General features: G+C 41.8%; 2 protein-coding genes across 2 annotated transcripts; both read right to left on the minus strand.

Moving 5' to 3' along the window:
- Positions 1-3,415: 3,415 nt before the first annotated feature.
- On the minus strand, positions 3,416-4,846 carry LOC134958762 (paraneoplastic antigen Ma1 homolog). Its single transcript, XM_063941500.1, has one exon. It carries the CDS (start codon positions 4,844-4,846, stop codon positions 3,416-3,418), a length of 1,431 nt encoding a protein of 476 aa, XP_063797570.1.
- A 5,228-nt stretch (positions 4,847-10,074) lies between these two features.
- LOC134958763 (paraneoplastic antigen Ma1 homolog) lies at positions 10,075-11,505 on the minus strand. The gene has a single exon (XM_063941501.1). It carries the CDS (start codon positions 11,503-11,505, stop codon positions 10,075-10,077), a length of 1,431 nt encoding a protein of 476 aa, XP_063797571.1.
- Between the last annotated feature and the right edge of the window lie 5,439 nt (positions 11,506-16,944).

A 16,944-nucleotide genomic window follows, 5' to 3' on the forward strand; every position in this document is an offset into this window, starting at 1 on the left:
CCACGGGAGATCCTCGCTCTCCCTCTTGTCACGATCCACCGCTATCCAACATCATAGGATTTTCAACCTCAGTCCCCTCAGTCCCATTCCCTCATATGCACAGTAGTGGAAAACCTATACACATTCAATCACCTTTATTAATAAAGAATTTATAACTTATACTATTATTACTATAATATAGTTGACACTATATATATATATATCATACTAATCATGCTACACTTCTCCCCCTGGGGACAGCCAGGTAAGTATTTATGTTACACTTACATACCTCCTGACTGTCACCATTAATTTCCTTTTCAAAAATGATACTCGGTTGCATTAATGGGTAGAGTATTACTTACATGCCCATAATAAGGCCATGAGCATACAACATTAGGGTGTACATATCGAGGTTCCTCACTAGGACTTCCTAACTTATCCAGCAGGGTGCAATTAAATCTCTCAGGCTGGGGGTCTCCTTGGGGATGATAGGGTGAAGTCCTTGATTTTCGGATCCCGCAACACCGACAGAGTTCTTTAATTAGGTTCCTTTCGAAATCCCTCCCTTGGTCTGTGTGTATTCTGGCTGGCAACCCATAATTTACAAAAAACTTTTCCCACAAAGTTTTAGCCACTGTTATCGCCTTTTGATCCCCTGTAACATACGCTTGTGCATACCGGGTAAAATGGTCAGTTACTACCAAAATATTTCCCTCCTTCCCAGACGGTCCTTCCAATGATAAAAAGTCAATACATATGAGCTCTAATGGACCTGAACTATCAATATTTATTAACTTGGCAGACGGGACAGGAATAGTTTTTCTCAATATGCAATTCCGACAATTTTTACAATATTGTTCTATATCTTTATTCATGAATGGCCAATAGACTCTGGTGTTGATTAACTGCTGGGTTTTCTCATATCCCAAGTGACCATGATGATCGTGTAGGGAATGCAGCACCATAGGAATGTATATTGATGGTAACACTAGCTGGTATCGAATCGTCCCTTTTCGAGTCATTGTCTTCCGTTGTAATATCCCTTGTTTGACGATTAGCCTTTTTCTTTGACGTAATAACGCTCGAGTTATATCTGATATTGCAATTCCATTTTCTCTCGAAATTTTATTATTCATACAGTCAATAGCCGTTGCCAAATTAATGTCCTGCAGTTGAGCTTCCCTAATCTGTTCTTTAGACATTACCTCAAGTCCTCCCAGTTCGGCCTGTGTTAACCAGCAGTACATCACTGGTACAACCGCAGCAGAAGCCCCCAGTGAACTAATAACCTCTTGCGGGTTTTCTTGGATCCGATTCATCTGATAGCATAAGCGTTGTAATGTTGGCGCAGGAACCTCTACCCAATCATCATTGGAGCTAATCGCCGCAATCTTTGGACTTCTTGACAACGCATCTGCATCAATGTTACTTGTCCCTGGTCGATATTTTAATGTAAAATTATAATTAGACAAGGCAGCCAACCATCGATGTCCGGTGACATCAAGTTTAGCAGTGGTATTTATGTACGTCAATGGATTATTATCCGTATGAACAGTGAATTCCACTCCATATAGATAATCATGTAGCTTGTCAACTACCACCCACTTTAGAGCAAGGAATTCAAGCTTGTGCACTGCGTACTTCCGTTCACTATCAGAAAGACCTCTACTAACATAGGCGATAGGTCTTAACTTCGCTTGTTGAAGCTGATACAATACCCCACCTAATCCATCGTAAGAAGCATCTATGCGCAGTTCATATGGGAGTGACGGATCTGCATAGGCAAGAATAGGGGCCTGTGTCAAACATCTTTTCAATTGAATAAAAGCATCCTCACACTGACTATTCCATCTCTCTCCAAATTCTTCTGATGGTTTAAAGTAAACCTTAGCGGAACTATGACATGTTTTTTTCCAATGTTTACTTTTCGATGCATAACCTCGAGTTAGATCTGTGAGTGGCCTTGCTACTCGTGAATACTGTGGGACAAACCGACGATAGTAGCCACAAAATCCTAAAAAGGAACGCAGTTCTTTAAGGTTCTTTGGTCGCGGCCACTGAGATACAGCTTTGGTTTTATCCGGATCTGTGGCGACTCCGTCCCGGCTAACAATATGTCCAAGATACTTGACAGTAGTTTGACAAAACTTACATTTATCAATAGATAACTTTAGTCCCTTCTGTTGTATTCGATCTAGAACCTTGAGCAATCTAGAGTTGTGTTCTTCCAGCGTCTTTCCGAAAACAATAATGTCATCAAGGTATACGAGTACCTCTCGGTAGCACATATCCCCTACCGTTTGTTCCATAGTGCGCTGGAAAGTGGCAGGAGCCCCCTTCACTCCTTGCGGCATCTTCAGAAATTCGAAAAACCCAATTGGGCAAATAAATGCTGTTTTGGATCTATCTTCCGGATTCATGGGGATCTGGTAATACCCACACCTCATATCTAATACGGAGAACCAGCGGCTGCCCTGTAGGCAATCTAGAGCTTCTTCTACTCTAGGCACAGTATACTGGTCAGCAATCGTTCGGTTGTTTAGTGTCCTGTAGTCAATGCATAACCGTATACTACCGTTCTTTTTCCGAGCGACTACTATTGGGGAGGCATATGAACTTTCGGAATCGGCTATCACATGATTTTCCAATAGTTCCTTTAAATGGGTCCGAACATCATCAAAATCAGCAGGAGCAAGCCTACGTGACCGTTCTCGGAAAGGGGTAGTGTCATTTAATTTAATCTTATGTTCCACTCCTATTGCAGTGCCTAGATCCCATTCTTCAACGGAAAAGACCCCTTTTCGATTGATTAGTTCTCCTAATAGCTGTTCTTGTGCCGTCGGTGTTAGATCACTCTCTTGGAAACATTTCCGTAGTTTGTTACTAAAACTGTCATCTTCTGGTCTGGTGGAATTAGACTCATAAGTAGTAGTAGAGCATATAGCGACTTCATTAGGAACGGAATTTTGGATTTTATTGCTTATAGCTCTATCCATTTCTTTTGTCAAATTGATCCCATCTTGGGATAGACACCAATCAGCAAGAGTACGGAATAAATTCGAGTTTGTCCCTACTATAATTGGTACTGCCTCTCGATTTCCAGGGGGGTCAGGACAGATTAACGCAATAAATGGTATGGGAATTTCTGAATTATTTAAATGTGGATGAAATTCAATATGGGTAGCAATATAACCCAAATACGGATACTTTTGGTCACTCAACCCCCAGATCACCAATCCATCCACAGGTAATATGGGTACCTCCGACAAATGTTGCTGATACCAACTCTCAAAGATTATTGAAACTTGGGATCCACTATCCAATAATACTCTACATAACTGACCATTGATAGCTGCCGATATCACAGGGGCCTGTCCCATCATCCCGTCAGGAAGGATAGTAGGCCACCCAGCGCCCCCCATTGCACATACCACTATTGTCCGGGAGTCGATGCGGGGTTCATCGACGTCCCTTCCTGGTTTTCCGACGGAGTAGTATTTCTTCTATCATGAGAGTCCATATGCAGTTCATAATTTCCCAATTGAGGGCACTCGAAAGATCGATGTCCCATCTGGCCACACCGATAACAAATAACTTGATCTCTATTCTCCATTCGTTGGGTAGATCCTCTCCCCCTTCCACGACTATCTTGAAGTGATACATTTCTCTGTAGGGTTATTATTTGATCGAGTTTCTTATTTTGTTCTTCTAATAGTTTATATAGTTTTTCATTTGGGGAGAGAACATTGGGTGCGGGGTCAACCGGTGAAGGCAATACAACTTTTACCCTTTTTAAACTTCTTTCCCTATTTTCTATTTGGACTTCTTCCAATTTCACATCTTTAATCAATTCACTTAATGTAGGTGGTCTCACCCCTGGTCCACTACACCTTAGTCGTTGTGCCACTGGATGGGTAGTTAGGGCTCCTCTCAATAATTGTTTGAGGCGTCGCTCATCAATTTCAGATGACTGGATCCCTCCTTTATCTAGGAGCTTATATAAAATCTTATCTATCCGATAGATAAAGTTAGTGAGACTTTCTGTGGGTTCTTGGTATGTCTGGTTTAATCTTACCAATATATCCCCTAGGTCCTCCAATATTCCGAATGAGTAATCCAGGGCGTTAAAGTAATCTTTCAAGGTGGCATTTGGATTACTACGGCGAGTGGCATGTATGATTCCCATAGCAGGGCCCCTTAAACTTTCTACAATCCTCTGTTTTTTTATGTGTTCAGGACAACGCCACTCTTCTGAATGTTGGATAGCAGCTTCCCGCCAAGCATCATATCCTTCTTCCCCGGTAGGTATAGGAAGTATTCCAGAAAATACTCTGAGTCTCCTGTAACCTCCTTTATAATGCCAACGTTCGAAATGGCTCACTACTTTGTCCATAACAGTCTCAACTTGCGGCTCTATATTTTCACCAGTGGTAGCTTTAGGCAGATCTTTAATCACAGAAGGTTGAGCATCATCTCCCCTTTGTAGTGGATGTTCTGCTGTAAATACCACTCTCTCCTCCACTCTGATAGGCTCGGAACCTCCTTGATCACTATCGATAATATTCCTAGGCCACATTATTTGCCATCTCCTACTCATTTCTCCTCCTACCATCACATTGGCTGGAATAAGAGACGAATCTAAATATTCTTTTGTAGTTATCAATAGAGCCCTAATTTCTCCGGTCTCTCTCTTCCATTTATCCACTATAATGGGCATTTTTACGCCCCATAGTTTCTGTACTTCTGCAAGCACCTCTGCATCAGTAATTCCAACAAAGTATCCCAATATACCTAAACTGCATGGTATAATTACACCATGGTCGTTACACCAACGATATATATCGTGTTCAGTTATAGCTTCCATGATAGATGAACAAGTAAGTATGCTATTAGGTAACCCTCAGAATCTCAGCAGTGCCTCCAATGTAGCACTATGTTCTATTTACCATGGGATATAGGTGTGAACTTTTATCGGGAGTGCCTCCACCCAAGTCGGGTCCCTGTACCAAAGATTAGGACAGAGTAAAATGGGGTAGACTTGGGAATACCCACATGCAATAAGTGGTGTTGTTACTCTTCTATGAATTATATGATACTTTTCTACTCTAATAACGTATTTCTTTTACCTACAGATTACCTTGGTCTCCGAGATTCGTCGTTCTCTCCGGATTGTGGTGAGTATTCTTGTTAGATGGGTGAAATAACTGACACCAACAAATTTAAGCAAGTCCACTAGTGAATTTACTATAATAGTACAATACGTTAAATTCTATTACGAATATATTAGCAAGTTATTATAATTACGTTAAACATTAATCAATTTTCCCAATACATATACAATATTACTGGTAACCAAAGTTATAATATACACATATAGGACTACTCTGCTTAAAGGCTAATGTACCATCAATAGATATATATATATGCATATATATTTACGAATACCTAGGTATTAAAGTTTTCGCTAGTTTAGTTCCTTCCGAATACTGCAGTCAATTAAAGGGAGGAGAAGTATAATTATCCTGCAGTTTGTTTTCTATCTTCTTTCTAGGTGAAATATTAACACAGTCATGAGACAGGGAATGAGGACTGAGTAATAATAAAATAAATTCTATCCAGAGCGGTAGCTTAATGGTATCCACGGGGTATAGATCTGTCTCTTTCCAATACTGTAATAAGCTCAATCAACAATTCCCATTTCCATTGCACTTTGATGGACTCGATATTTACTGTTGGCATCGGTTTAGGGTAATACTATTGTCTCCAGTTCGGGTGACGCTTTAGTGGGGAGCTGGGCACTATGTGTTGCGGAGAATATTCTGTGGTAATAACAACTTAATACTTTCACCACTCTGTATTTTACGGCTCACAGTAATATTAATGGAGATATTGGTAGGTAGACATCGTTATGAGAGGTAGAGGAAGACAATCGATACATATATATTTTGTCTCCAAATGCTGGAAGCAGCTACAGTCTTTATAAATGGAATATATATGTATATTGGTATATTTGATAATATTCGACTATACTGGAAAAAAGTCTTTCACTAGGCCAATGTAGGAAAATTGTAATTGGTTATCTCTCCTCACATTTATCGATGGCATTTGATGGGATACATAGACTTATCCTGTTACCCGGAGTGGGAATAAATGTCTATAACGGTGGGGGGTTAATAAGGAGCACTTTACTGCAGCCACTTCTGTAAAACTCAGTGTCTTTGCTCATAACAGTTCGATTAGTACTGCTAATGTCTGATAAGGTCCTATGTAGTACTTTAATTATCTATCTCACTGGTTCAGCTCCAGTGGATAATTAGGCACAGGGGAGTGTTAGTGACGCACTAGAGGAGATACCTTGTTCAGTGTATCAGGTATCCACGTCTCTCTCTGCTGCGCTGTCCTCGGTAAATCTGTTCTGCTCCGCTCCCCCAGCTCCCAGACCTGCCACGGCTCTCGTCTTCCTTTCCGATCGACGGTTTCCTCCGATACCGGGAAACCGTCCCCGCTCTCTGCCTGTCACAGCCGCCGGTCAATCCTTTTATTTCTCCGCCACACAGCCGTCCTCTCTCGTTCAGGCTCCGTCTCCCCTCTCCGCAGTGCCGCTCTCGCTCTCTCTCTCCCCGCACCAACTGCCCAGCGCCAACGTCTTTTTTTCTCTGACGTCTCTATCCGGGTCTCCACGGGAGATCCTCGCTCTCCCTCTTGTCACGATCCACCGCTATCCAACATCATAGGATTTTCAACCTCAGTCCCCTCAGTCCCATTCCCTCATATGCACAGTAGTGGAAAACCTATACACATTCAATCACCTTTATTAATAAAGAATTTATAACTTATACTATTATTACTATAATATAGTTGACACTATATATATATATATCATACTAATCATGCTACACTTCTCCCCCTGGGGACAGCCAGGTAAGTATTTATGTTACACTTACATACCTCCTGACTGTCACCATTAATTTCCTTTTCAAAAATGATACTCGGTTGCATTAATGGGTAGAGTATTACTTACATGCCCATAATAAGGCCATGAGCATACAACATTAGGGTGTACATATCGAGGTTCCTCACTAGGACTTCCTAACTTATCCAGCAGGGTGCGATTAAATCTCTCAGGCTGGGGGTCTCCTTGGGGATGATAGGGTGAAGTCCTTGATTTTCGGATCCCGCAACACCGACAGAGTTCTTTAATTAGGTTGCTTTCGAAATCCCTCCCTTGGTCTGTGTGTATTCTGGCTGGCAACCCATAATTTACAAAAAACTTTTCCCACAAAGTTTTAGCCACTGTTATCGCCTTTTGATCCCCTGTAACATACGCTTGTGCATACCGGGTAAAATGGTCAGTTACTACCAAAATATTTCCCTCCTTCCCAGACAGTCCTTCCAATGATAAAAAGTCAATACATATGAGCTCTAATGGACCTGAACTATCAATATTTATTAACTTGGCAGACGGGACAGGAATAGTTTTTCTCAATATGCAATTCCGACAATTTTTACAATATTGTTCTATATCTTTATTCATGAATGGCCAATAGACTCTGGTGTTGATTAACTGCTGGGTTTTCTCATATCCCAAGTGACCATGATGATCGTGTAGGGAATGCAGCACCATAGGAATGTATATTGATGGTAACACTAGCTGGTATCGAATCGTCCCTTTTCGAGTCATTGTCTTCCGTTGTAATATCCCTTGTTTGACGATTAGCCTTTTTCTTTGACGTAATAACGCTCGAGTTATATCTGATATTGCAATTCCATTTTCTCTCGAAATTTTATTATTCATACAGTCAATAGCCGTTGCCAAATTAATGTCCTGCAGTTGAGCTTCCCTAATCTGTTCTTTAGACATTACCTCAAGTCCTCCCAGTTCGGCCTGTGTTAACCAGCAGTACATCACTGGTACAACCGCAGCAGAAGCCCCCAGTGAACTAATAACCTCTTGCGGGTTTTCTTGGATCCGATTCATCTGATAGCATAAGCGTTGTAATGTTGGCGCAGGAACCTCTACCCAATCATCATTGGAGCTAATCGCCGCAATCTTTGGACTTCTTGACAACGCATCTGCATCAATGTTACTTGTCCCTGGTCGATATTTTAATGTAAAATTATAATTAGACAAGGCAGCCAACCATCGATGTCCGGTGGCATCAAGTTTAGCAGTGGTATTTATGTACGTCAATGGATTATTATCCGTATGAACAGTGAATTCCACTCCATATAGATAATCATGTAGCTTGTCAACTACCACCCACTTTAGAGCAAGGAATTCAAGCTTGTGCACTGCGTACTTCCGTTCACTATCAGAAAGACCTCTACTAACATAGGCGATAGGTCTTAACTTCGCTTGTTGAAGCTGATACAATACCCCACCTAATCCATCGTAAGAAGCATCTATGTGCAGTTCATATGGGAGTGACGGATCTGCATAGGCAAGAATAGGGGCCTGTGTCAAACATCTTTTCAATTGAATAAAAGCATCCTCACACTGACTATTCCATCTCTCTCCAAATTCTTCTGATGGTTTAAAGTAAACCTTAGCGGAACTATGACATGTTTTTTTCCAATGTTTACTTTTCGATGCATAACCTCGAGTTAGATCTGTGAGTGGCCTTGCTACTCGTGAATACTGTGGGACAAACCGACGATAGTAGCCACAAAATCCTAAAAAGGAACGCAGTTCTTTAAGGTTCTTTGGTCGCGGCCACTGAGATACAGCTTTGGTTTTATCCGGATCTGTGGCGACTCCGTCCCGGCTAACAATATGTCCAAGATACTTGACAGTAGTTTGACAAAACTTACATTTATCAATAGATAACTTTAGTCCCTTCTGTTGTATTCGATCTAGAACCTTGAGCAATCTAGAGTTGTGTTCTTCCAGCGTCTTTCCGAAAACAATAATGTCATCAAGGTATACGAGTACCTCTCGGTAGCACATATCCCCTACCGTTTGTTCCATAGTGCGCTGGAAAGTGGCAGGAGCCCCCTTCACTCCTTGCGGCATCTTCAGAAATTCGAAAAACCCAATTGGGCAAATAAATGCTGTTTTGGATCTATCTTCCGGATTCATGGGGATCTGGTAATACCCACACCTCATATCTAATACGGAGAACCAGCGGCTGCCCTGTAGGCAATCTAGAGCTTCTTCTACTCTAGGCACAGTATACTGGTCAGCAATCGTTCGGTTGTTTAGTGTCCTGTAGTCAATGCATAACCGTATACTACCGTTCTTTTTCCGAGCGACTACTATTGGGGAGGCATATGAACTTTCGGAATCGGCTATCACATGATTTTCCAATAGTTCCTTTAAATGGGTCCGAACATCATCAAAATCAGCAGGAGCAAGCCTACGTGACCGTTCTCGGAAAGGGGTAGTGTCATTTAATTTAATCTTATGTTCCACTCCTATTGCAGTGCCTAGATCCCATTCTTCAACGGAAAAGACCCCTTTTCGATTGATTAGTTCTCCTAATAGCTGTTCTTGTGCCGTCGGTGTTAGATCACTCTCTTGGAAACATTTCCGTAGTTTGTTACTAAAACTGTCATCTTCTGGTCTGGTGGAATTAGACTCATAAGTAGTAGTAGAGCATATAGCGACTTCATTAGGAACGGAATTTTGGATTTTATTGCTTATAGCTCTATCCATTTCTTTTGTCAAATTGATCCCATCTTGGGATAGACACCAATCAGCAAGAGTACGGAATAAATTCGAGTTTGTCCCTACTATAATTGGTACTGCCTCTCGATTTCCAGGGGGGTCAGGACAGATTAACGCAATAAATGGTATGGGAATTTCTGAATTATTTAAATGTGGATGAAATTCAATATGGGTAGCAATATAACCCAAATACGGATACTTTTGGTCACTCAACCCCCAGATCACCAATCCATCCACAGGTAATATGGGTACCTCCGACAAATGTTGCTGATACCAACTCTCAAAGATTATTGAAACTTGGGATCCACTATCCAATAATACTCTACATAACTGACCATTGATAGCTGCCGATATCACAGGGGCCTGTCCCATCATCCCGTCAGGAAGGATAGTAGGCCACCCAGCGCCCCCCATTGCACATACCACTATTGTCCGGGAGTCGATGCGGGGTTCATCGACGTCCCTTCCTGGTTTTCCGACGGAGTAGTATTTCTTCTATCATGAGAGTCCATATGCAGTTCATAATTTCCCAATTGAGGGCACTCGAAAGATCGATGTCCCATCTGGCCACACCGATAACAAATAACTTGATCTCTATTCTCCATTCGTCGGGTAGATCCTCTCCCCCTTCCACGACTATCTTGAAGTGATACATTTCTCTGTAGGGTTATTATTTGATCGAGTTTCTTATTTTGTTCTTCTAATAGTTTATATAGTTTTTCATTTGGGGAGAGAACATTGGGTGCGGGGTCAACCGGTGAAGGCAATACAACTTTTACCCTTTTTAAACTTCTTTCCCTATTTTCTATTTGGACTTCTTCCAATTTCACATCTTTAATCAATTCACTTAATGTAGGTGGTCTCACCCCTGGTCCACTACACCTTAGTCGTTGTGCCACTGGATGGGTAGTTAGGGCTCCTCTCAATAATTGTTTGAGGCGTCGCTCATCAATTTCAGATGACTGGATCCCTCCTTTATCTAGGAGCTTATATAAAATCTTATCTATCCGATAGATAAAGTTAGTGAGACTTTCTGTGGGTTCTTGGTATGTCTGGTTTAATCTTACCAATATATCCCCTAGGTCCTCCAATATTCCGAATGAGTAATCCAGGGCGTTAAAGTAATCTTTCAAGGTGGCATTTGGATTACTACGGCGAGTGGCATGTATGTTTCCCATAGCAGGGCCCCTTAAACTTTCTACAATCCTCTGTTTTTTTATGTGTTCAGGACAACGCCACTCTTCTGAATGTTGGATAGCAGCTTCCCGCCAAGCATCATATCCTTCTTCCCCGGTAGGTATAGGAAGTATTCCAGAAAATACTCTGAGTCTCCTGTAACCTCCTTCATAATGCCAACGTTCGAAATGGCTCACTACTTTGTCCATAACAGTCTCAACTTGCGGCTCTATATTTTCACCAGTGGTAGCTTTAGGCAGATCTTTAATCATAGAAGGTTGAGCATCATCTCCCCTTTGTAGTGGATGTTCTGCTGTTAATACCACTCTCTCCTCCACTCTGATAGGCTCGGAACCTCCTTGATCACTATCGATAATATTCCTAGGCCACATTATTTGCCATCTCCTACTCATTTCTCCTCCTACCATCACATTGGCTGGAATAAGAGACGAATCTAAATATTCTTTTGTAGTTATCAATAGAGCCCTAATTTCTCCGGTCTCTCTCTTCCATTTATCCACTATAATGGGCATTTTTACGCCCCATAGTTTCTGTACTTCTGCAAGCACCTCTGCATCAGTAATTCCAACAAAGTTTCCCAATATACCTAAACTGCATGGTATAATTACACCATGGTCATTACACCAACGATATATATCGTGTTCAGTTATAGCTTCCATGATAGATGAACAAGTAAGTATGCTATTAGGTAACCCTCAGAATCTCAGCAGTGCCTCCAATGTAGCACTATGTTCTATTTACCATGGGATATAGGTGTGAACTTTGATCGGGAGTGCCTCCACCCAAGTCGGGTCCCTGTACCAAAGATTAGGACAGAGTAAAATGGGGTAGACTTGGGAATACCCACATGCAATAAGTGGTGTTGTTACTCTTCTATGAATTATATGATACTTTTCTACTCTAATAACGTATTTCTTTTACCTACAGATTACCTTGGTCTCCGAGATTCGTCGTTCTCTCCGGATTGTGGTGAGTATTCTTGTTAGATGGGTGAAATAACTGACACCAACAAATTTAAGCAAGTCCACTAGTGAATTTACTATAATAGTACAATACGTTAAATTCTATTACGAATATATTAGCAAGTTATTATAATTACGTTAAACATTAATCAATTTTCCCAATACATATACAATATTACTGGTAACCAAAGTTATAATATACACATATAGGACTACTCTGCTTAAAGGCTAATGTACCATCAATAGATATATATATATGCATATATATTTACGAATACCTAGGTATTAAAGTTTTCGCTAGTTTAGTTCCTTCCGAATACTGCAGTCAATTAAAGGGAGGAGAAGTATAATTATCCTGCAGTTTGTTTTCTATCTTCTTTCTAGGTGAAATATTAACACAGTCATGAGACAGGGAATGAGGACTGAGTAATAATAAAATAAATTCTATCCAGAGCGGTAGCTTAATGGTATCCACGGGGTATAGATCTGTCTCTTTCCAATACTGTAATAAGCTCAATCAACAATTCCCATTTCCATTGCACTTTGATGGACTCGATATTTACTGTTGGCATCGGTTTAGGGTAATACTATTGTCTCCAGTTCGGGTGACGCTTTAGTGGGGAGCTGGGCACTATGTGTTGCGGAGAATATTCTGTGGTAATAACAACTTAATACTTTCACCACTCTGTATTTTACGGCTCACAGTAATATTAATGGAGATATTGGTAGGTAGACATCGTTATGAGAGGTAGAGGAAGACAATCGATACATATATATTTTGTCTCCAAATGCTGGAAGCAGCTACAGTCTTTATAAATGGAATATATATGTATATTGGTATATTCGATAATATTCGACTATACTGGAAAAAAGTCTTTCACTAGGCCAATGTAGGAAAATTGTAATTGGTTATCTCTCCTCACATTTATCGATGGCATTTGATGGGATACATAGACTTATCCTTTTACCCGGAGTGGGAATAAATGTCTATAACGGTGGGGGGTTAATAAGGAGCACTTTACTGCAGCCACTTCTGTAAAACTCAGTGTCTTTGCTCATAACAGTTCGATTAGTACTGCTAATGTCTGGTAAGGTCCTATGTAGTACTTTAATTATCTATCTCACTGGTTCAGCTCCAGTGGATAATTAGGCACAGGGGAGTGTTAGTGACGCACTAGAGGAGATACCTTGTTCAGTGTATCAGGTATCCACGTCTCTCTCTGCTGCGCTGTCCTCGGTAAATCTGTTCTGCTCCGCTCCCCCAGCTCCCAGACCTGCCACGGCTCTCGTCTTCCTTTCCGATCGACGGTTTCCTCCGATACCGGGAAACCGTCCCCGCTCTCTGCCTGTCACAGCCGCCGGTCAATCCTTTTATTTCTCCGCCACACAGCCGTCCTCTCTCGTTCAGGCTCCGTCTCCCCTCTCCGCAGTGCCGCTCTCGCTCTCTCTCTTCCCGCACCAACTGCCCAGCGCCAACGTCTTTTTTTCTCTGACGTCTCTATCCAGGTCTCCACGGGAGATCCTCGCTCTCCCTCTTGTCACGATCCACCGCTATCCAACATCATAGGATTTTCAACCTCAGTCCCCTCAGTCCCATTCCCTCATATGCACAGTAGTGGAAAACCTATACACATTCAATCACCTTTATTAATAAAGAATTTATAACTTATACTATTATTACTATAATATAGTTGACACTATATATATATATATAGCATACTAATCATGCTACAATTCATAGCAAAATAATCAGAAAATCCAGTTTGAAGACGGGAGGCTGCCTGCACACAGGTATGATGAGGACAGCGTGAGCGACGGGATGCAGTAAGAAGCCCATAGGCTTCTTTAGGGTAATGCCATAAAAACCTAGTGTTACCCTCCGCAACGATAAGCGGGCGGATGGGGGTTAGTACATTTGAAAATGGGGTAAAAACCCTGAAAACAGGGTTTTTACAACTGCCACAATATGTCTGTCTGTTATTACTCAGTTTTGTGTTATCACTGTGGTTCCAATTGTAAAGCGCAACAGAATATGCTGCACTATATAAGAAACTGTTATTATTATTATTGATAATAATAATAATAATAATAATAATAATAATATTAACCTGTCTATTAATTTATTGTGCTTGAACATTAACTATACACTTTAAGCTAGCTTATCAACTAAAAATAAAGACACGGACACAATTGCGTTGGATTAAATGGTAATTGAATTTATTAATTAGAATGAGCCTATTCGTTGTGGGTGGCCAGAAAGACGCTACTTAACCAGCTCTAGTCACAGATATTACAAAATGGCGGTGACTAAATGCCCCAACTGAAATGGCAACAACTGAGATGCTCCATCTATATACATATATATATATATATATATATATATATATAGCAGCATAACCTGTGTTGTGAAGGTCTCACCACCCCTTACTATAGCACAGTGAGGACGCTCCTCAAGGAAGCGCCCATTGTTCCCCCACAAGGACAGGACACACTCATCATCCTTCAAAAGAGGTAAGTGCCCTACAACACACCTTATGCTACAGCTGACCACTGCCCAGTAGCGCCTTCCCGTCACTGCCAGGTTGAGAAAAACGCAGCCCGCTACCCCAATATGAAAATTGAATCCAGCTAAACTAAACTAATCCAAACAAGAAAAAAGACTCATCAGAAAAACTCCCATCCCTAAATGCAAAAGATAACAAACTAATCCAGACAAGAAAAAAGACTCTTCAGAAAAACTCCAATTCCAAAATGGGAGAGATGCACAACATCTTTCCTAAAAGAAAAAGGACTCTGCAGCACCAATAGCGGATGCCTAACCGCCAAACAACCAGCAGCCAACACAAACTTCGACACAGCAAAGTTAATCTTCTTTCTAGCCTTGTCTAGTGCTGTTACATTCCGCGATCCCCTCCAGACAAACCTAGGAATAATGTCCGACCACACTAAACGCACATCAAGCCAATGTAAACTAAGTTCATCCAAATCTGCCTTAAACCTAAGAGTAAGATCTATACCCTTAAGGGTTACCACCCAGGTGCAGTATTGTCCAACGCTGTTCCTGCTGAAATAACAGATTCAAAAGTCCAGACCACCTGAGACCTCTCACCTCTAACCATCGCACCCTGCGACCACCTAACAATTTAGACGCCCTATCAGCAAGGGAGTGACGCTCCGCCCAAAACACATGAGAATGGCCAACCACTCAAATCTCTTGGGAGGAATCAGATGAAACTGTAAAAGAAATTGAAACCTAGCCGTCAGACACTGCACACAAAATGTAATGTATGGAAGTTGGATGGAACTGAACTGTTAGTAACAAGAAAATCCCAAGTGAAGGAGAAAATTAAAAAAAACTCCTGTAGACCTGAAGTGTCAGCCAATTGTAATTAGACCCCTCAGATAAAAAATGGAAAAAAATCCCTTCACACCTCCAATTTTTCAATGCTAACCATTCCAAAATTGGCAGGTAAACGTTTTTGGGTTAGTGCAAGTAGTGCAACATTAAACCTTATTCAATCTAATATAAGACTTAAATGCCGCAGACTTACATAGACCCATTTTTGAATGGCTGACGGTGGAAGCCTGCGAGCCGCAGTGCAAGTTACCGCATCGATGTGCAAGGGATGCGTCTCGTACTCGTCACTGTTAAGACCTAGTGCAGCCAAACAACATTTCAAAACAGCAGCAAACTGAAACCTAGGGGTACATTTACTAAGATGGGAGTTCTATTTAAGATGGGATGTTGCCCATAGCAACCAATCAGATTCTGCTTCTCATTTATCTAGCACTTCTAGAAGATAGTACCTGGAATCTGATTGGTTGCTATGGGCAACATCCCATCTTAAGTAGAACTCCCATCTTAGTAAATTTACACCCTAGTGAGAGGCAATGCATCCCCTTGCAACAGGACTTGAGCGCCAAGGGCAAATAATGTTGTGCTAGCCGTACCGGGCATAACTCATCATCTACCTGGGCCTTCAAAGTCACCCAGCGTCCACGACCCAGCTAGTCGGTCTTGGGACGGGGTAACCTACACAGCACAACTCCTTCTTTGAGCACCAGATCCCTGAAAAATATTCCGCATCGGTGGACCGTTTATTAGTGGCCACCAGCTTGCTAACTCTAAAGCCCCATAAAACGCGAAAGAAAAAGTTGAATGGAAAAGGGATGCCTTTAATGCAGAATCCATCACCGCTGGGAGAATCGCCAGAAGCTCACGCAACAACTGTGTGTCAATAGGCCTGTGCAAATCTGCCAGGGATGGGCTTAACTTCGCCCAGCCTCTTAGTGCCTTGGATAAAACAAACGACTTTGTGCTGTTAGCCCCATGCTGCAGCCAAGCATGGAATTAAATCCCTGCCAAAGCCGAACACATGGATGCCTTGAATTTACCAGTCTTGTAATAACCCCAAACAAAGGCCAAAAAATATCCTCATCCTACTTACCCTCAGCTCAAAACCTGAATACGCAGAATATGCCCGACGGGTTGAAGGTGCTAAAGAGTTTAGTGCCAAGTCCGCTATGCCTGTTCTATAATCTGCCAGTCATAATGCGGGCATGTCAATCCCAAGACCAAACATCTGTCAACATAGAAACAAACATCCAACTGAAAGCCCATGAACTTAAACGAATCAGGGTGAAGAGGAAGAAGGCAAAAAGCGGACCCCACATCTAACTTAGCCAACAGGGCATCGGACCCAAAACCCCGAATCAACTCCAGGGCCTCATCTAACAACTGATATCGGACCCTGAAAAACTCCTATGGAATGGCGTCATTAACGGAGCCCCCATGCTGGTAGGACAGATGTTGGATTAAGCAGAATTTACCTGGAATCTTCTTGGGGACCACCCCCAAAGGAGATACGCATAACCCAGGTAAAGGTTTACATGTGAAAGGGCCGCACATGCGAACCAACTTCACTTCCGCCCCCACCATCTGCCTAACCACATGGGGAAACTCTTTTGCCAACTTCAAATTCCTGTGCGAAACAACATGAACTGATTCCGAAATGGGCAAACGGAAACCGCAACTAAAACCTTCCAACAAGAACCCGGCATCTGCCGCATTGGATGTTACGGTGCAAACATTTAGCTATCTCTGGCACCACTATTGGCGAAGGGGCCTCATTTCGC

This window comes from Pseudophryne corroboree, chromosome 9 (assembly GCF_028390025.1).
Source record: "Pseudophryne corroboree isolate aPseCor3 chromosome 9, aPseCor3.hap2, whole genome shotgun sequence".
Taxonomy (NCBI): domain Eukaryota; kingdom Metazoa; phylum Chordata; class Amphibia; order Anura; family Myobatrachidae; genus Pseudophryne; species Pseudophryne corroboree.